At 45.1% G+C, this 21,905-nt stretch overlaps 1 protein-coding gene across 2 annotated transcripts in view; it reads left to right on the forward strand.

Annotated features, from left to right (window-relative positions):
• Nucleotides 1-21,905, forward strand: part of TMEM184A (transmembrane protein 184A) — a 426,102-nt gene that overhangs the window by 316,101 nt on the left and 88,096 nt on the right. For both annotated transcript variants that reach the window (XM_069647636.1, XM_069647637.1), the window contains exon 6: nucleotides 20,620-20,711. In XM_069647636.1, coding sequence (XP_069503737.1) covers nucleotides 20,620-20,711 — 92 coding nt within the window. The remainder of the gene's footprint in view (nucleotides 1-20,619; nucleotides 20,712-21,905) is intronic.

A 21,905-nucleotide genomic window follows, 5' to 3' on the forward strand; every position in this document is an offset into this window, starting at 1 on the left:
TCACCTATAACCCTTCTATATCCCTACATATAACTGAGGATTCTGTAACTAGTTTCTCACATACTTCAGAAATCCCGCAAACCGACCAAAGATTATGCGTAAGGTCTGTTAAAAAGCTCCATCGTTCTAGGCAGGACTAATGCAGTAGAGCTGACAATGATTTGTGTTTTTGAACAGTCATGCCCAGTACTAGGAGTCGTGCTAAAGACAGCGACTTACTAGGGTTTTGTCCCCTCTCCTTCCTTCAGAGAGCTGTGCGCTCCACACAGTGCCCTCTCATGCAGGGTAGGAAATGGGTCGCAACACAACTGATCAGCGCTCCAGCAAAGTTTGTCTTGCCAGAGCGCTGCTCCATCCCGAGGCCCAGGAAGTTTCCTGGGTTGTACTCGCCCACGAGCAGCCAGCGCGTCAGAAGACGTTGCACAGGAGAATGAACGTGCTCGCAGTATAGAAACGGACAATGCCTCCCTCACATGCCGCTCAGAAGCTGTCGAATTTGTTATGTATGCCGTTGAAATTTACAAACATTTGTTTCGGGTGAGTATTGCGACAAATGAAAACCCAGATCCCAACTTCCATTACTCACTCAATTGGTTTGTTGCTGAACCACTACCACAGACTTTTTTCAAATAAAAATTGTGGGCATTCTTTTGTTCCCAAATGCTCTTTGCTTTCATGCAAATCTCCAGGCTTGGGTTCCATGAAGAGATGAGGTGTTTTCATGGCCTGGCCAGGGCCATGCCCCTTGGCCCCACCTACCTCCACACAAGGAGTAGGGTGTTCCCAGAGTAACTTGTTTCCATGTCCAGCACCTCTCTTATGGGAATGGAAATGGCTGAAGCAGTGCTGCACTGTGTATTATTGCACACCTCCACTACAGTTGGAAGCCATGGCTTCTGCTTTGTATTCTGTGAGGGGTCAGCAATGCGAGGCTGACAACTTTTTGATGATTGTTCAAAACATGCCAGGAAGAATTTCTATCAAAATCCATTACCATCACTAGATTGCTCTGCCTAAACTAAACAAAACTAAAGGGAAGCACTATAAGACAAGATGCCTGGCCCTCAAACTAAACATCAAATACAAAAGAAAACGTATGGCAATTCAAGTAACACCAACAATGATATTCACAGTTTCTTGATAACCTTTTAGCAACCTGGGTGAACTCCCTTCCCCAGGATTCAAGATGTATTCAGTTTCAATGTTCATCTAAAGAAATAAGGAAATCCACATAGGTAGCAAAGTCTCAATTTAGTTCTTAAAGGTTCAATGTCAATGTAAAGGTTTGTTAAGCAAAGTTTCCACAGCAACAAAACTCTCCTTCTTGGTGAACAAAAGTGTATCCACTTCTTCAGAATAGCATCAATGGATTTCCCAGCCACAATGCTTTGCCACCACTTCTGGTTATCCAAGAAGACTTTGTACAGTTCAAAAGAAATGCAACTTCTAGAAATGTTAGTGGAACACCAGTTTTGGTTAACAGTTATGTCTCCTTTCAAGATTAGGATGCACAATCGGTATATTTGTCAGGATGACTTCACAGTGCAGCTGCTTCTACTTCAAAAACTTCATTTCTACTAGAGTTTACCATGACGACATTCTCCTGGTATGCAGTCTTTATATCGAATATTTTATAAAGAATGAACATATATCGAATATTTTATATCGAAAAAACTATAGAGAATGCATTTAGAGGTGGGATAAAGGGTTAAATATTTTTGGGAAATGGTTGGTGTGGGTTTCTGTAGTGCATTCTCTATAAAACCTTTCGTTACCCATTCTCCTTTGACTCAGCATTCCACTCCAACTTGTACCACTGACTTTCTGCATCAACTGACAAACATAGCTTCTGTATTATGTGATTCAAGACATATTTTTACAAGATTCACTTTAAGGCGCTGCAACACCCTCAAATAGGGAAGGCATTCTTCCTCTGAAAATCTATCTTCAAAAGGGGCAATCTCTTGTCTGTCTGCAACCATGACAAATTCAGTATTTTGTCATTTATAACAGTTTTCAGTTAGAACAAGGTTCACTTTCTGACACTTCAACGACTTCAAATAGAAAAGGCACTCTTCCTCTAAGCAGAGGGGAAGCCTCTTTGTCTTTCATGTCTGTATATCACATCGACAACCTAAGATTGCCTTTAGGCCCCACTTCTCTCATTCTCCAATGGTCATTTGGCAATATAGGTTGTATCAACTTCAACAATCTGTATTAGCAGCAAGGTTTCCCTTCCCCAACTTTGCCTTCACCTCTTTGCCAACTGTTAGCCAAATAATTACCCAGAAGCCCTGTTGCCACTCTCTTGGCTTCAGGTAATGCTTGCACATTTGTAACTTGGGCAATGTTCAACTTCTATTGGGCTCACAGTAATTATTAGACCGTTTTCTGGCCTTGAGAAAGGCTGCTTTCAATGTTAATAAGGGAATACTCTTGGATTGGGCAATGTTTACGCTCTCTCCAACTGCAGATACAATGTTTAAACATTCAAATTCGTTTGTGAACAATGGGTGTTTGTGTGAATAAAGGGATAAAGTTCACTCATCACTTGGAAAATGAAATTAGGCACACGCAACCATCTCATCTCAAGTTTTACAAGGTTTACATGTTGAACAAGGAGTCTAAATAAAGTTTGTTGTGCTTAATGGGAGACACACAAACACTTCATACGTTTAAGGGTTTAACAATAGCTTTCAGCAGCGTTTGCTTTCACACAAGTAAAAGATATTTCTGATCACATGCGAGAGCCACTTTCTATTGTCCCCTTATTAGGAACTCAATAAACAACTTCAACTCGCTTCTGCTTCTATTCAAGTGAACATTAAGCAGGCTGCTGTTTCCGGCAGTGCTCGTGCAAGGAACCGGAACACCAGGTTTGACTCACCGGATTCTGTGATCCTCTTTCCACGTGTTGCACAACTTCTACTGCTTCTGCCTCACTTGGGACCCACACCCTTCCTCGCTAAAGTTGTTTCTGGGCTTGCCACTTTATAAAAGAGCCCCTTTCGGGAGCCCCTCTCGCTCTGGAGACCCACGACTTGACAACAGCTACCTTGGTCTCCGACATGTTTCCTTCAATGGCAACCACTGCAATCAGGCTCACATGGGGAAAGGCATCTTTCCTGCACTCCTTCCACTATGCAACCTTTACCTCTCAGAGTTTGGGGGAACAGGACCTTCTTGGAACAAGCAGGTGAAATCTGTTGCATCCATGTTCCTGCGTCCCTCTGGTTCACAGACTTCTACTTGGTTTGCCAACATCGTGCAGCCTTCATTCTGCCTCTGCTACTACTGCACACACTCCATTCACAGTTCCAGCTCCTTCTGCATCCGAGGGATCCTTTTATGCCTCCCAGGTGCCTTCAGGTGCGAGGTGTTATGCTGTAGTAGTAGTCAAGCAATTAAGCCTAACTCTTCAGTCCTCTTCCTCGTCCCAATACTTATGCGATTAGAACAAAGTCCGCTCTTTTAAGCAATTTTTTGATTTTAAGGATAGATTTATTTCCCTTAGTATCATTAAAAGATGAACCTGTTAAATTTGTTGTTACAGAGCAAGACCGTTTACTTAAGGCAATATTTCTAGATTCCTTTACATGCTGCTTTTAAGAGTAAGGAGGATTTTTATCCCGAAATATCTTTTTAGTGGTCTTTCTGTTATCAAGGCTTGTTCAGTTTGTATGGCATTTGTTCCCAGAGCCACAGATCATATGTGGTTCAAATACATTATGACAATAAGCTGTTTCGGCAATCTTAAGAGGTTTTCCCTTTCAAAGGACCAATACCACAGGATCTCCTCACCACCCTGGGCCTTTTCACCTCCCAGGTGATCTTCCCACAGTACACCACCCCCAAAGTCCGGATCGGGAAGGGTCTGTCTTTTCCTAGCCACCCGGGGGGAGACTTTAGGCAGGGTCACCATCTGTTGCTTGAGACATTAAAGCCAATACCCTTCCAGGCCTGGACCCTTGATTCAGGTAGGTTAGAATCCTACAGCAAGCATCCCAGAACAAATGGGGCACCATAGCCATATCTCTAAACCTTTTCTGCCCATCCCAAGACCATGTGAACACAGAAGATTTTCCTTTTGGCAAATGAGATCCCATTGAATTGTATTGGGGGTGAGAAAAGGGGGGGGTGTAGGGGCTTTGCGGGTGATTGAAAACTTTCCATGGTGGGTGACCAGTACTTGAAATGGAAAGGACCTGTGGGATTCCACCAGCGCTGGGGGGCTTGGTAGATTTTCATCAGCACCCCCCCCACTCCATAAATAAACGTTTCGTTTTTAGGATGTTAATGAATTATTATTAACACTTGGAAAATAACCCAAGAAAGGAGAGTGTTTCCTGCAATGTTGCAAATTAAGTATAAAACGTGCACACTTTTTAAACCTGTACTTTAAATATTTTCTGCAGAGTACAATTCTAACAAGTATATTGACAAGTATCCTGACCAGGCCATATATATGGATAATTGCCTAAGGATGTCTGTGATTGATGACTGCGCATGCATCCAGACATCCTTGCCCTAATTGTGGCTTCTCACCCCCTGGTCTATTTATTTATCAATGCTCAGATCCCAATGATGTGACTGATCTGCAAAGAAAAGCAAGCGTTTGTGGCAAGTCGGGTAAAGTTGCAGTCACTGCAGAACACTCTTGACAGCTCCATTGATTTTCTCTGGATTGGCGCTCTGCTGACTGGCTTGCCTGGAAGTCTTTCATGAAGCTACATAACTTGCACCCTAGTGTGTTGGCAGCAAGTTGGGTGAAGTTGCAGTCTCTTAAATTCTGAAGAATTACAGGGGCTGGGAATTGGGGCTGCCAGTGTCTTCCTCAGAGGATTGATAGTCTTTCAGTAAAACGGAGTCTGCCGCTGTACTTTGACTAGATCTTTTGTATGCCGCGTATACGCTTTAGCGCAAACAGCTGCAAGCTATTTTTCATTTTTTGATATGCTCCCTAAGAACGGAAGTACAGCTTAAAGTGCAACAAACTAGGTGTCAAGCCGGTGAAACAATCGCCACAGACCCGCTCAGCTAGGAAGCAGCATGCCCTCACAGGCCCCAAAGACTGTCTGCTCAACCATCCAATTTACATATTGGTTCCAAGATCACCAATTCTTTCAGAGCACAGGGGTCGGGTGCTGAGCGGGACCAGAGACTGCGCTTGACCCTGGAGCATCAATTGTAATGGCCAACGTACCTTCCGAAATAGACAACTCTTTGTTGAATTTGTGTTTTATCCCTCCAAGCTGAGGTGCAACAGGTACTGACTACAGTTGGTTTAAAAGACGACACAGAGGTTCAAGAAGGTAAGAACAAACCGCCTACAAACCAATGTCTTTCTACCTGACCCCACCGAACGGGCTTAATTGAAGACTTGATTGTTTCGGGTTCATAGCAAAGCATATCTTTGGGACCCCAGGAAAGACCCCTGAATATTAGCAATGTGGAAGAAAGTGACTTGACGAGTTTGGATAACGAAGTGACCACTTTGCACTGAAGATTTTATTGAAACTTATCCAACAATTCACAAACACTCTCTCCTGCTGAATGAGTTACTAAGCCAAGATTATTGATGCTAGTGTAACTAGCAGTGCACCCAAGGAGAAAGATTGTGGCTACCAAAAAGCGGGAAAATAAGCTTTGATACTGCCACTCGAGGAGGAGGCGATACAGCCCAGGGACTCTCCTTTTGGAGTCCACTTTAGTTGAGAATCTAGACTAGGAGGCCAAACGAGCCAAATTATGATTCTGTCCTATTGAGGGAAGCCAGGTGAAAAAGGGCAAAGAAAAAAACGGAAAACCAGCCGGGGGCTCTGATCAAGAGGCCGTCATCAACCAGCCCAGAACCTCCGATTGTATTGAGGAACGAGCAAAAGTATTCCCCTCCCCCAATCTCTGCCCCTTCAAAGAAAGCCCACAAGAAAGCGGCAAGAAAAGCAAGAAGATCAAATAATAGACTGGCAATTGGACTTCTTGGCTTTTGAACCGTGGTGACAAAATTAAATCCGTATAATCGAGAACCCCCTCAGGATGCTGGTAGGAAAAGTGTCAATGAATACGCAGTCAGTATTGACGCTGGCCACAGAGAGTGACCTATCGGCCTCTATTTCTGGTGCAGCTTTTGTGGCACCTGCCACCCTAGGGGCAGAGGTAGTCCATGGTTCGACCAAAGCCTAAACAGTAGTTCATTCTGTATGTCTACCGCTGACCACATTTACAGTAACTCTCCTTTTTGAGAACGGCAATGTGCCCATAAATAGGAGTGCTCTATTGACTTAATGAAGTCATTTACCCGCTTTGCGCATTTTACAAAGCAGAGACTTTGAACACTTCGAGAAACTGGGAGACTACGATGCAATATACACGAAAGTTCACTGTTGGGCCTCTGAGGGGGCAGCTTAGGTGCGGAGTTATGCTCCCTCGTTGTTGAAGTGGGGCTTTGGCATAGATCAGTCAAACTAAGCCCAAAACAGAAAACCGTGTTTGGAATTATGGCCTACTGTCCCTATTGGATGGGTCTAGCATAATATTCGCCACTTACCTGCTTCGTAGCATTGACAAGTGGATTGGTGGAAAAGCACAGACTGAGTCGGTTCCAGACAGGTTTCCAAACGGGTCTCTTATCTACTCATAACATTTTTATAGGTAACTTATTGATCTGTCGGGCCAGTTGTAAAATCCACCCTGCCTCTATACATTCTCTTTGACTTTGCCACAGCATTTGATACTATACACGATGCTAAGCTGTGGGTAAAGCTAGGGAAAGTGAACATGCCAAATATTTAATGTATGGGTGCCTGTTACGATCCGCGCAGCACCATCCAACTCGCAGCGCAGCACCGCCCACCTCCCAGCGTCGCGCAACACCGCCCACCTCCCAGCGCCGCGCAACACCGCCCACCTCCCAGAGACATCTTGCCTGCGGCGGTGGCCTTGGCCGGGCGCTCCCCTTCAGAGGCCATGGTGCCGGGCTCCCCGGAAGAGAGATCTTGGGAGCCCGCGTCTCATGTTCATGCCCCCCTGTTAGTGTCTCGATTCCACCGGGAGCACCCGTCTTGCCCACGTGGACGTGGGCCTTTGGGTGGGGGTTCTGTTACGATCCGCACAGCACCATCCAACTCCCAGCACAGCGCAGCACCGCCCACCGCCCACCTCCCAGCGTGTGAGAGTGTGAATGCCGCCTTCGTTGTGGAATCGGGAAAGGCTAGGGGGCGGCATAAAAAATGGAGTTTACATTGATTAATAAATGTACGGAATTTACTGGGGTCTCCATGAAACTTTTCAGGGGGGGCCAAGGGAAACGGTGTGGGAACATAGACCGGGGTAGGAGTCGGAGCAGGGGCTGGTGGGCTCATCTGGGGAATGCTATCCCCAAATTCCGGATCAGGAGGGAGTGCATGACGTTCGCTTTGTATGGTGTCAAGCCGCTGATGAATAGCGGCCGTAGCGGCAGACATGTCGGCTCTGAGAACCGTAATAGCCTGTACCAGAGCAGCTACCTGGTCCCCGGCGGTGGCATCCATAGCCAAGGCAGAGATGGCTTCTCAGTCTGTCACAACGAACCTCTGCGATGCCTATGGGTACCTCTGTCCCCAAGCACCAGCGAAGGAGAGAATAACTCCCCCGCCAGTTACTGAGGCCACCGGCGATAAAAGGGTCGGGAACACGGGCACCAGGTGCTGCAAAGGAAAAGCAGGTGAGTGTAAATACAAGGCAATACATTTCGGAATAATCAATACTCTAGGTAAAGGAGAGGGACCTACCGAACCGGGAGGACAACCAGGCCGGGAAGACAGCCGGGGAAGTTGGTGTTCAGGACCCCACCCTTAGGGGCTGGACGTGATGCTGAGCTGAAGTCCAAACCAAACACCCTTGAGCCAGGGAGTTTCAGAAGCAGGTCCAAGAAATGTCCAGAGCAAAAAGGGGTCCAAGATCCGAGGGAGATAATTCTTGAAAGTTCCAAAAGCCAAGTCCGAAATCCGTAAGAAGCAGGTCCAATGATGCAAGCCAGGAAGTCCCAAATTCCGTTTAGACAGTAGTTCAGGCAACCAAATCCAAGGAGCAGGCAAAAGCAGTCCAGATAAATCAGAAGCCAGAGTTCAAAAAGCAGGAGGTTCAAGATCCAAGAAAACACAACGCCACTCGAAATTGCTGAGAACAGCTGAGAAGCGCGGAGACTCAGCTTCCGTGTTCTTTTGAACCGATGATCGGGTCACGTGATCGCTTCTTCACTGGGTCACGTGAGCGACGGAGCGTATCACGTGACCCTCGCAGCCGGGGAGCAGCAACATGATTGGATGAGCGGGCCGCTCCTACAGCAACACGTGGGCGTTGCCTATGTGACCAGGACGCCGGGGTGGTGAGGCTCAACCCACCCCAGCGCCATCGCGGCCACAGTCTCCAAGCTGTCGTGCGCCGCCTCCCTCTTCCGGGGAGCCCGGCACCATGGCCTCTGAAGGGGAGCGCCCGGCCAAGGCCACCGCCGCAGGCAAGATGTCTCTGGGAGGTGGGCGGTGTTGCGCGGCGCTGGGAGGTGAGCGGTGTTGCGCGACGCTGGGAGGTGGGCGGTGCTGCGCTGCGCTGGGAGTTGGATGGTGCTGCGCGGATCATAACAGTGCCAATAACTGCATCAGAATGTCGGCCAGTTTAGATTGAGCAGTGTTTAATCTGTTCCTTGCCGACGTTGGAGAGTCATTGGGAGGAGCGTGTAATTTTCCACCAATATTCGGAGGTGCTAAATTCCTTACCTTGCTTACGCCGATGATTTGCCTATTTTCGATAGAACATCTGTGGGGATTTGCGGAAGCGCAACCTCAATGCCTGAGTATGCAAAATCCAATGATTTGCATGTTAACAAATTATAAAATTTGGTAAAGCCAAAGAGAATCACATGAACATCCTAACTCCGGACGGTAATATGAACAAGGTATACAGTTTGAGAAACCTGGAGGTGTCCTCACATTTACTCCCCTAGGATCATTTGCTCAGGTGGCCAAATAAGGGCTGTCGCTTTTGGATCCCAACCCTGAGGGCGGACAGTGAGGGAGGATCATCTGAGTAGGGGGTCCTGGGGCAGTGGGAAGAGGGGAGTATTTAGGAGCAAGGAATGTTATTCCTCCTTTCCTGACGATGATCCATCCTACCCCTCAACGCCCTTAGCCTTTGTAGAATACTGGAACTGTACCGTACCCCTTGACAAAATATAAAGTACTGCAAAGAGGAAGAGGCATCTTCGAGTGAGGATGATTACCTGGGTGAAAAACCCCTTATTGTACTGGGAGGACGAAGCCTGCAGTCTTCACGGGTCAGACATGTCCCAGTGATTGGCTTGATGGAAGTCAGGCAAGCCAATTAGGAATGAAACACCTGAAAACCCTTAACTAGGATCAAGTTTATGTAAGTGCAGACAGATGCGCTGTGGAAGAGCGAGCAAGGGTGAGAGCGCAAGGAGCAGCAGGAAGTTGCGTCACAGAGAGAGCATAGTATCAAGCTGCCGGAGGTCTGCGTCAGAGAATCCGCAGTGTGGTGAGGGAGCTGTGGCTCCAGGGAGACGGACAGAAGTACTGCAGAGAACCGTGTTTGCGAGCGCTCCATGGGCTGCAAACTGAAGACTGCTCATTACCCTGGCTGGGAGTGCCAGCCCAGGATTGTCAAAGGGGCAGGTGGAGAAGCCCTGTCTTCGTGAAGGAAAACCAGAACCTCTGCAATCGAAACGCTGGTGAGTTTGAGTGAAACCCAGCGTGTGTCCAACTACAGAGATACATTGTAACTGTGTGATTGCGTAGGGCAGGCTTGCAAGGATTGAGAAGCATGAAGCTGGATGGGAGTGCCTGGCCGGTAATCGAAATGAATGGAACAGTGTAACAGAGGCTACGACTCCCAGAGCCATGGAGTAGAAAGAAGCCTGCTGCGGGGAGTTTGCGAAGTGGGAGCCAAATATAAAATGCAGATGTAGAAAGCAATGAGAAGTCTGAAGTGGGCTTGAAGGCATTTTAAGGCAAGTTGGGTCTAAGATGGAAGGGCCCAGAGAAGAGAACAAAATACAACCACGGAAGTGAGAACGAACTGCCAGGAGAAGGAATAGGCTAGGGGCAGGATATTGGGTGACTCGTTGCGTGACCTGTGATGGGTGGACTGTGTGGTCTGGGACTGCGCCAAGACCAGGGAACCCTAATATAGCAGGACGCGCCCTGAAGCCTAATATGATGCAAGTCAAAAGAGCCACTGGTTGCGTGTACTGTGTGGTCCGGAACTGCGCCAAGACCTGGAGGAGCTACAATCAAGGTGCTGACAGGTGAGGAAACCTGTGAAGAGTGTAAAATTGGAACTGTTCTGAGTTTAGGGAAGGGAGCCTCAAACCCTTGCTAACTTTTTTTGTTGAACTGAACTTGCAGTTTGGGTAAGGGAACCCTGAACACCTTTTGAACTTTGTTAGGGAGAATTCTCAAGAATGTGCTAATTCCCCTTACCTTTTGAGACCCCCAGCAACTTTGCTGGATTTCTAGGATTTTATTTTTTTACCTGGGAAGAGTGTGAGCCTTTTTTCCCACTCTTCCATGTATTTTGATGTGTGTTTTACTTTTGTGTTCTTTGGTTATGGAGTTTTAAGACAACTCCATAGGCATCATCTTTTTCTGTGTCACACAGCACCTTCAGTGCAGTGGCACAGGGATGTGTTTCAGACTTCTACTGACTACTGTCTCCCAGAGCATGTAAAGTTAAATTGACTTTACTAGTCTCTTTAAATTTACAGACCCAGCACACCCTATTTTCCTATAGAGTGCTGGAGGGGTTGCCTAGCATCCCCTGAGTCAAAACACGCATGGAACAGTCAAATGTTACCCTTTCCTACTTTAAATGGCTGGTGGCAGTGGTTTAGATCAAACTACCATGATTTTTCCCGACCGCGAACAACAGTAGCTAAAAATCGGGTCAGCCATGTTTTCCAATATGGCTCCCCAGACCTATCTGTAAAAGCAGACTCCGGTCAACTTTTTTCACCATTTCTTTTAGGAAAGGTCCTTCTTCTGTTTGTCTCTGTGCGTCAAACCAGGTTTGGTCCCTTTGTTCGTTGGCCTTTGGCGGGCTTCATTGCTAAAGCCCTCCTCTGGCGCCTGAGTGTCTGGGGTGGACAGGATGTGAGAGAGGTGCCCGAAACTCTCTGTGCTTAGTCTCCTAGGAGACCTAAATGCACTCTGGCATGATTGGCCGGCTGGCTGTCAAGCAAAGACAGCCACCCTGCTGTGTGAGTGACAGCCAGGTTGGAATGAATGGGGGAAAAACTGTTTAAAAGCAGGTCTCTGGGACTTGAAAAGCAGAGTCGACCACTGGAACGAAAGAACCGAAGACGAGCTGAAGGAAGAGGACTGCTGCAACTCCTGGATGACGAATGAAGCCCTGCTGCAGGTCCAAATTGCCTGAAACTCCATTGACAGAGAAGCCCTTCAAGGTTAACTTCTTCCCTTTGGTTTGGTTTGGTGGAAACAACCAACTCGCAAGCCACCTGGACACCGTCCCCATCCTGGTTGAATTTTCTTCAGAGTGCTGTTGAAAACCGGATAGCCAGGGGGAAGGAAACCATCTCGTAGACTTTAAGGCGCACACACCTTAAACCAATGTTTTGCCAAGCTTGTGGCCTCATCCCTGGGCAGTGCTGGAACCTCCCTATTTTCTCATTGTCCCCACGAATGAAGCTCAGGAACAGCGAGATCTGCTCGAACTACCAGGAACAACTTCCTCAGCTACAGCTCTTCTTCACTTTAAAGGTACTGTGCAAATGCGGTCCAAAAATCCTTACGGCCATTGCAAAAGTTCTTGGAACTTTCCCAACTTCGAAGGCTTGTCCTTCCCTAAACATTTGTCTAACTTTTCGCCTTGCCAAATTCTTCTAAACTCTGTGGCAAAGACTTAACCGTTTACTACCAGAACTGTGCTATCCTATACATAGACTCTGAACCATTGACTTTGGTACAGGCCTATGAACTGAATTGCTGGTTTTAGTTCACTGAAACCCTTTGCCCTGCATAGGAAGTATTTGTGCTACTGATTCGTATAACCTTGTCTTTTTACCCCTTTTAAAAGTATCTGAAGTGCCATTTTGCTCCCACTTCAGGGGAGCTGAACTAGTTCAGTAACTTATTGGTCGTGTATTTGTGGTGTATTAAGTATATGATATTGAGCTGCTCTTGCTAGTGTAATGTTTTCAAACTGACTGTGTAAATAAATGTTTATTCTTTTACCAAGAAACCTTGAGTATAGTGTTTGTTTGAAACACTGTATTTGTTGGCCTTATGTGTAACTTGTTCTACTGCTCACTCAACTCATGAGAGAAGTCTGGCTGCTCAGTCACTGCTACCACATAACTGTGTAGTACAGGCTTGTACCAAAGGTGAAATTGTACTGACACTTGTAGTCTTAATTCCATGTAGTGTTCCCCAAGGGTACTGCATGTGATTCTGCCTAACAAACTTTAACGCTAAACTGAACTGTATTGCGCCCCCATAGAGTGAACCAGCAGAAGGTGTAAGTCCTTTGAAAAGAACACATTTGTATGAACTAAACCATGGGAGCTTCCTATTGCTCCAGACTTCATTGACCACTTTAAAGTTGAACTATCCTGTCACTATTAGTTTACTCTTAGTTGTGAGGGCAAGCATAGGTTTAGACAGATGTGTTTTGTTTTGGACATTCTGACTTTGACAAGGGCTCTATAGGCATTTGTCCCAACATACTATTTGAATAAATATTGTTTCGAACTGTCTCATCTGTGTATTTCTTGATACCATGCCTGTCTCACAACAGTTAACGCTATCTAGGCTACGATTTAGTAAACAAATGTAAGGAAGTGCCATTATTTAAAAGGCGCTATTCTAAAGCTGTGTCCCATTATGCTTTATTTAATGTTTTGTTACCAGCAGTCCCGGCTTTAATTTGATTGGTATTGTTACCTTATGCCGGCAAAAGCTTGTATCTGGCATCACTTATGCATTAGAATGCTCTTATAATGTCTAGACTGTGGTGAAAATTAACAGGGGTAACCTTTACTTAAAATTCATGTGCGCCGAGGAAAACCTGGTTCTCGCCACTCTCCGGGACAAATTGACTAATGGACCCTGTCTGGTCGTGTTGGATTTTAAAATGACCAACAAGAGATTTTACGAGAAAATAGCATGGTTCCCGGATTGGGAGGAGAGTTTGGCAATGCTGTTGGGTACCTTCAAAAAGAGCTCATTGGCCTGGGACTGGTCCCAAAACCATGATCATGTGGGTAAGCTTTCCTCTCTGCGATTACGTTAAACTGTACTTCCCATACAGAAGGCCACAGAAATACGTTTCTCAATTTCCCAGTCCTGCAATGAGACGGGCCTTTATGCGGTTGAGATGAAATAAACTACCACTTATGACAGTTAAGGGCTCTTGGCTGACATTACCGATGGAAGAGTGGTATTGCTGCCTTTGCGTCGACTATGCTGTTACGGAGACTGTAAGACGCGCACACACCGCGTCTGAAGTGATGCATAAGTATTATCTTAGAAACTATAGGTACCTCGTGGAATGATTTCAGGCGATCCAGAATGAACTCTTTTGGCTTAATGGCATATCAGGTTGCAGTGTGGCACGGGCAATCACACTGGTTTATGTCTGGCATGCCTTTGAGCGCATACTTACAAAAGTGGAATAGTTGGAGTTAAGTTTGAGTTTATATGCTGTATGAAATGTGACTAAGGTTGAATTTGGTGAAGTTTTTTACATTTGAGCCTGATGACGAATATTTTGTTTTATTAATTGTTAGGAATTGCTATGTTTTGTTTATTCCTTACTTTTAATGTTTGTATAATTTTACTGCTGTTTTATGTGAAAAGTTCTATAGAACTGAAACAATAATAAAACAATTAAAAAATGTGTGACGGATATTGCAGCCATTTTATTCTCGCAACCAAATCCTGAGTCTGTATGAATGGATATATATATCGGTCATTGCTAAAACAAGTTGATGTTGGGGTTAGTGCTGTGAACAAATGAAATGAGCACCAAGCTCAGTGTGCATTATGTACTTATAGATTTAAGCATAGGACCCTTTAATCAGACGTATTTATCAATTGTGAAGATCTGTGGTAATTTCTCAAAATGCTCTTTGTTTTTTGCAAAACAGTGGGTACCCTAGTTGCTGTGATTTGTCCTATCCCCCTTTCCCATTGGACTATTTCAAAAGCATAAACAAAACAGGGTTGTTTTCTCTGGCTGTGCTTCTGTCGGCAACGGCTGAGGTCGCTCTAGCATAAGGGGAGCAAACTATGTGTTTAAGGCAGGAGAAGGAGAGCTGCAGTGGACAGGGTGCATGCTGTCTTCAGGAACCAAATTTAAGAACGTCCTTTTTGGATTACTGCAATAAGTCTCATTCTCTTCTTGATTTGTTTCAACAACTTAATCTTAATTTTCTGCCTTAATGAAACTTGGAATCCTCCCACCCACACAACTACTCCTGCCTCCCTTTTTTCTTCTACTTCTAAATTCTTTCATACTACTCATCCTAGTGGCCATGGCAGGGGGAGGATAGACATCTTTTTCACTCTTCCTGGTTACACCAGGCTCCACCCGACTCGTTTCCTCTTTTGAGTACCATTTCCCTTCTTTCTCCAAGCCTTGTTCTATTTCTTTCCTAATTATCTATCACCGACCTTGGCCGCTTCTCCCTTTTCTTGCCGATCTTTATATTCTCTCTACTATTCTGCCTTCTTCCCCTCCTTCTACTTGGTGACTTTAATCTGCGCCTTGATTCAGTCTTCCTCTGCCTTTCCTCCTCTTCTGGATTCCTATCATCTCTTTGATCTCGACTGTCCCCAGTCTTATTATTCGGGATCCTCTCTAGATCCCTTTTCTTCTATCCCCTGTAATGCTTCAGTCGCTTCTCAGCCTGTCACCGTTCTGATCACTTTCTTCTCTCCTTTACCTTTTTTATTACTTTCCCTCTCCCTCCAACTCCTTTTTATGCCATGACCGTTGTTCCTTTGATTATTTATACTTTTTGTCCTCCCAATTTCTCCCCACTCATTCTGTTATCTATTTCCGCACTTCCTTCCAATCTGCTCTTACATCTACCTTGGACTCTCGCTATCCTGCTCATCCCTTCAGCTCCTCACGTAAACCTCCACGTCCTTGGCTTACGCCTTCTTTTCCTGCTCTCTGCTCTTTTCTTGCTCTCTGCTCTTTTCTTTGGAAACCTGAGAGCCGTTGGAAAAAGTCTCCATCTCTTCTTGGCCTTGAATTTCTTTCAACTGCTCGTTCTTCTTATGATTCCCTTCTTGCTAGCAAAAAGCAATACTTCTCTTCCTTCACCCTAGCGGTCTCATAACCCACATCATCTTTACCAGCTTCTCAATAACCTTTCTCGCCGCTTGCTTGAACCCTTCTCACTCTCTTCACTTTCTGCTACTGATCTTGCTGACTAATTTACTACTGAAGTTTCTAACCTTCGTGCCTCTTTTCCGTCTCATCTCTCCACCCTGCTTTTTCCTGCTCTTCCTCCCCTTCCTGTTTCTTCTCTGCTTTTTCCCTTCTTACTGATTGTGATACTGCCCATTTCCTTGTTCGTGCCCATCCTAATGCATCACCTTCTGATCCGATCTCTTCTACATTGATTCTTTTTTTATCTTACTACTCTTAACAGCCTCTCTTTCTACTTCTGTCTTTCCTGACTCTTTCAAACATGTTACTGTTATTCCTATTCTAAAAAAAAACCTCACTTGATCCAAATCTTCCTGCTAATTTTTGGCTGATTTCTCTGCTACCTTTCCTTTCTAAAAGCCTGGAGCGTATTGTCTATTCTCAAACCTCGTCTCATCTTCATTCTCTTCTTCTTCCACTCTGGATTTAGGCCTGCTCATTCTACAGAAACTACTCTTGCATGTTTTTGATTTTCTGCTTTCTGCACCACACAATAGACTTTCCCTTATTTTGTTTCTGCTCGATCTTTCAGTGGCTTTTGATGCTGTTGAACATCCTACTCTGTCTACTCTTTCTTCCCTGGTTATTGGTTTTCCCCTTGCCTGGTCTAAATCCTATCTTTCTGATCGCTCTTACTCTGTATCCTCGGCTCGCCAGCTCTCTCCTCCATACACACAATTGTCTATGGGGTACAACAAGGCTCTGTCCTTGGCCCACTCTTGGTCTCACTATACACTGTTCCTCTTTCCTCTTTATTTCTTTTAACCTCTTGTCACTGCTATGCTGATGACTCTAATCTTTTTCTCTTTTCTCTGAGTTTTCAGATTCTCTCTTCACTCTCAAGTCTCTGCCTGTCTCTCTTCCATTCAGTCCTGGATGGCCTCTCACTTCCTTAATCTTAACCCATCTGAAACGAAAGTCCTCTTTTCCCTCCTTCCTCCCCCTGTCCCCCCCACTTCTCTTCTGCTCCCACCCCTTCTCAGCTCACTTTCCCTTCAACTGCCGGCAATATTGGAATATACACTATACCTGTCTCCATAGAGCAGAAACATATCTCCTCCGCGGGCTTTACGAAGGTGACATTTTCTACAAGCTTATGACAGAATTCCATGAGTTTCCTTGCCACAAATACTGTTTTCTCCGCCTTGGAGAGCTGCCGGAAAATGTGTTTTCTTTATCAGAAGTTGTATGGTCTACAATTACAAGTACTCAAGCATACAAGTACTCAAGCAATTTGTTTCTAGGGCATTTGCAAATAATTAGTAAGATACCCGCATTGGTTGAGGTATACTAGGTATGGAATCAGTTGATTGACTGGCATGAAGCATGTTCATTTCAATATGTGTACCAGTTTAGATTAAAATGGAAGCAAATCGATGTTTCTGTCCTTGCTTTGAAAATGTCGCTATGCTGTATATAATTTGATTCTTCGAGTATCCAAATGTGTTGGTGGAAAGAGCAGATAAATGCATTTGTGAAGGTAGGGGACTTTGTCTCTAATTAGATCACGTCTCATTACACTCGAGACCCACCGGTGCTTCCTGTATTTTTCTGTTTTTTTGCCTTCAAACATTAGGCAAATGAGCAAATATGTTATAAATTCTGGGACTTAAAGCAATGAGGATGATGGAGGCAAGACTGTCCACTCCAATCCCATCTTTCCCACAAAAGCTGTACAATTGGATTGCTCCTTGTTAACCCACATCCTGAAGTCTTCACACTAGTAATGTCCTCTGCATGCTTTAAAAGGTACACTGTCCCATTTGGGAGGACTATATGATTTTCGTAATTGTTTGGGCCTAAGAGTGGTTACATCCGTCAAAGGCTAGAGGTGTATACAGTCGTATGGTACACTGATGATTCAAACAGTACCATTGAAACCTGCATATAATTTGCTTATTGCAGGAAAAGTAGGACTTGAAAGAGCGTAGGTGGGTAAGGAAGATTTGTAGAGGGGGCATAATGTCAATTTCGGATGCTGGTATGTTTTCAATTGAAACGGGGAAATGGAGGGCATCACCCATGTTATACATAGATTGCTGCATAACCTGGCACTTGCATTACAGGGGGATCACAACTACTCTAATGTAGAGTGTGCCGCAAGGTATGCTTTGGTTTGGGAGCAGGTCACTAGGTAAGGGTTGGAGTGATGGTCTATGTGCGCAAATCGTGTGATTCTGTCATTTCTCTCCAGGGGTATCTTTTGCTTGTGAGGCTGGGGGTGGGAGGTGAGCCCGCTACGCAGAGGCGTTGCTGGGGGCAGAGGGGGTTAAGCGGGCTATACCCCCTGGTCTTTTGGTTTGAGCCCTGGATAGAATCTCAGGAGCTACAACCAAAAGGCTAGCTAGCCCCCAGTCTCGACAGTTCAGACATTAGCCTAGCCCAGGGTCTTTTCCAGACCGAGCAACAAATACCCTCAGTAGGGGTAGTTGGTACAGGTATGAATAAATGCAAAGGAGTAATTATTAATGTGATGGAAATGCAGAAAAAGGACTTCCACAAGCTAGTGGGGAAGCCCTAGAGTAGCGTCATAAAAGTGAAAGGAACTGGAGAGAGAGGGTGACCGTGGAGTTTCAAACCAGCCGGTGGTCTGGTTCTAGAGAACACGGGGAAAGAGTGCAATGTGGGGAAGAGCAGAAGAGGACTGGGGCACGAGGTGCCTTGTACAACGGGTAGACTACAGAGGGCCAGTGGAGTGGAATCGATTCCCAGAAGGGACGCCCAGAGGAGAAGTGGTGTCCTAGCTGGAGAGGAAGAGGAAACCACAACCAGATCAGATACCGCTTGGGAAATGAGGTGATGTCCCCGGAGGGATGCCCTAAGAAAAAGTGGTGGCCGAGCTGGGGAGAGAAGAAATCCCAGCAGGAGCAGATCTATTACTTGCACGAAAGTACATGGGATTGTGTGGAGAGAAGGAAACCAATCGAGAGACCCAAACATCCTGACAAGCTGTGCATATGAGCAGGAAGGTGCTGACCCAGTGACGCAGCCCCAGCAGAGTAAAGGTAATTGGGAGAGCAGGAGACGAGGGGAACAAGATAAATGTAATGTATGGCACAGTCATGATTGTTACCGAAAGAACAACGAACAGAACGATTGGCACATCCGACTGATCCCAGTGAGAGGAATAAAAGTTGAGTGGCACAATTATATTTGCATAAGTAACCAAGACGTATATAATGATTTAAACACTCATCCTACTCATCCCAGTAATACAGCAAGGGACCAAGAGAGTGAGAATTATTACTGGGTTCATCGTACACACCCCAGTGAGAGAACAAGTGAACATGAGATTGAGAATCGTTACTTAGAGTATCATACTTATCCCTGTGAAAGGCCAAATAACCAGAGGAAGACTGAGAACTGGGACATAAGGAGATTGGTCCTAATTTTCAGAAGATAAGTTTGATATTGTAGAAAGGGAAACTTTCAAATATATTGGAGAAAGCCAACGTGAATAAAACGAAAAGGCAAGGAATGCTGAAAAAGAGGATCTTGCCAAACCAAGAGAAGGGGAAGCCAGGGAGTTTTGGTAAAAGTTCCCAAAGTGAACTGAATGAATAAATGCAACCGATAGGCAAGAATGATCTGAAGATTATATATTAAGGTTGAGGAAACGACTCCAGGAGAAGGGCTTTAGTTTTGTTGTAGTGGTATAGTCAGCATAGCTTAGTTTTGGACTGAGGCCAAACTTTCTTTTTGGACTTCAGACAACAAGCACCCAAGTTAGTTTTGTTAGGCAGGGAACCCGTAAACTAGGGATAGTGAGAACTTTTTTTCTTATTTCAATGAAGAGATGGTTGAAAATGGCATGTGGTGGTTCCTCCTTCTGATCTGATCCACCCCATCACCTGGTATTAGGGTGACCTTGAATATCCCATACACAATTAGAGCATAGCAGATCACCGTAGAGCACATGACCCACTACTGGGACATTAACATGATCCTGTAACTATTGGCTGCATAAAGGTTGTTTTTTTGGTACATTAACCGTTAAAAAACAGCAATTGTGGTTGCATTTGTTAGCACAGCAGATGTGTATACGTTTGCAACTACCTTGAATAGGTTGGCAGCAATACTAATGCCCTTTTATTTTTATGGGTCGGCAGTTGGGATGGCGTATTCACCTGCACAAGTAAGTGATAAGCCATAGATCTGCTGGTTGATCAATTTTGAGAATATCGCCCCAAGTGGGATGGGTATGTCCAGACACAGTCCCAAGCCTGCTCTGCCTAGAAGATCCACTGTACACATCAATGATTATGTCCAAGGAGGCTGAAACCTGTCTTGGGCGGCTTCTGGTCTCGTGCAGAAGGGATTCCACGTAGCTATTCGGGCTGGATGGCCTCTTTTGGGGTTTGACTAAGCCTGATTTGCGTATTCTTTTCTCCTTCTGTAAACGCACTGCGGGCCAAAAAACAATCACCTGGGGGTTGCCCAGGGCAGCTGCCAGAGGATAAAATTCATTTTTAACCTTCCAATCACCAATGCTCTATTTTGAAATGTGCATTACCACCTTTGTCATAAATGTACTTCACAATAAAGTGAATAGACTTGGTAGCAAGAAAGTGCGGTGCCCAGAAGGGATACACGGTGGAAGGAAGGGAGTCAACCTCTCCAGGGGAGCCATAGCCTGCCTCAAAAGAGCTTTTTTTTTCACATAATAGACCACAGGAGCAGAGCGCCTTTCCCCAAGTATGAATACTGCTTCTGTTCATAGGATTTTGTCTCCCAGTATCCTGTATCTGCCCATGGGAGTCTCCTGGCTTTTTTTATTTCGTGAAACAAAGCTGTTTTGAGGTATGTCTCTTCTGTAGATGACCCTCTTCCGCCCACCGTGTTCTTGATATATGGCTAACGACCACTCACTTTATTGTGATTTATGCTGTATTTTCTTATCCCAAGTTTCAAGTAGCGTTTTGCAAATGTATGTATGCTATTGTATGAATTTGTTTGCAGTGTTGGCTCCCACACACTGACCGGTTTGCTATTGCATCTGGTCGGTATCTATTTTGAACTATGAAATGTACAGTAGAAGTGCTTCCTTCATATATACTAGTTTCTCCCAAAGCATCTTTCATCTAGTCCATTATCACAAATTATTTAAGTGATGCCTGGGAGCTGAGTAAAATTTATCTGACAAGTGTGCATGTTTACCTTTTCCTTTAGGCAACATTGCAGTTCTGCATTGTAAAACCAATCATGGCGGTTGTTACCATTGTGCTGCAAGCCTTCAACAAATACCACGACGGGGATTTCAAGTAAGAACCTACATATAACAGACTGCATGGAAGAGAGGAGTGTGGTTGTGAATATTGTTTCTTTGGGAGAAAAGATAGTATTGAGGACCCAGACCAGCCATGGTTGGAGGGGATTTGTTTGGTGGGAATTGGCGTCCTGTGCACTAGTAGAAGCAACCACGCCCTTGAAGAAAGTTGTAGAAGCACTCTTTGCATGCACGAAAGTCAATTTAATGGGTACTTTTGAAATGTACGCTACTCTAAAGAAATGAAGTACCAGGACTTTGTGGCGATTCATTCACGCCTTCAAATTCACTACTTTCACTTGAACCTGATGTTCTAGGTGTGATCTCTACTACCCAAAACATTGTATTATATTTAAATGTACATCAAAGATCCCAGGCACTATGTATTGCAGTTAGGGAGATTTTTCTTCAGCCTTCTGGGAGTGTCAGGTGGGCTGGTGAAGGGGGTAGGGGGGTAAAACATCTAACCTAAAGGAAAGACAGGGATTCCAAAGTGAAAGATGGACCAAACTCTCTGAAAGATAGCAATGGCAGAGCCGTCAGGCTTCACGCAAGGGAGGAAGTAGGCTGGCGCTGGGGTTCAGTTGGTAATAATGGTTAGCCCCAGAGAATACATCACACTGGTGTATGGAAACATAAATGCGCTATTCTAAAATTGCACAGAGTAATTAGAAGTTTAAATGAGTACCGTGGATTAAACAGAACCCATAGCAAAGACACAGTGCATGTATAAAACCAGTAAAGGGTCATAGGTACACCCACTCCTAAGCTAAATCTATGCCCCACAACTGTTGGGAATTTGGGAGGTACATACAAGGCTAAGGGAGAAAATGGGGGCCCTAGAAAGGGAGGATGTACAGTTAGACAGTCACTATCAGGACCCACAAAGACCAATACATGAATAGTCCTAGTACACCCCACAATCTCTAGCAGGTAGTAAAATTATTACTGCACATGTAGACCAAATACTAGGTACAGGACCTAGTGGCAGTGAAAAAGGGGTTAACACTTTCCCAGAAATGACTGGAGAGACGCTCAAAAAGTCAGAATCCTCTTAGATTTACAGTACTAGACCAGTATGGTCTCATTGGAGCCCCTGAAGAGGAGTGCTACGATGTACCCACTGCTACAAGCAGTATTCTACTATAATTCTATAGCTGGTGTGATTTAATACAACTAAATTCAAGCT

Source organism: Ambystoma mexicanum, chromosome 2q (assembly GCF_040938575.1).
Source record: "Ambystoma mexicanum isolate Mex_15411 chromosome 2q, UKY_AmexF1_1, whole genome shotgun sequence".
NCBI lineage: Eukaryota > Metazoa > Chordata > Amphibia > Caudata > Ambystomatidae > Ambystoma > Ambystoma mexicanum.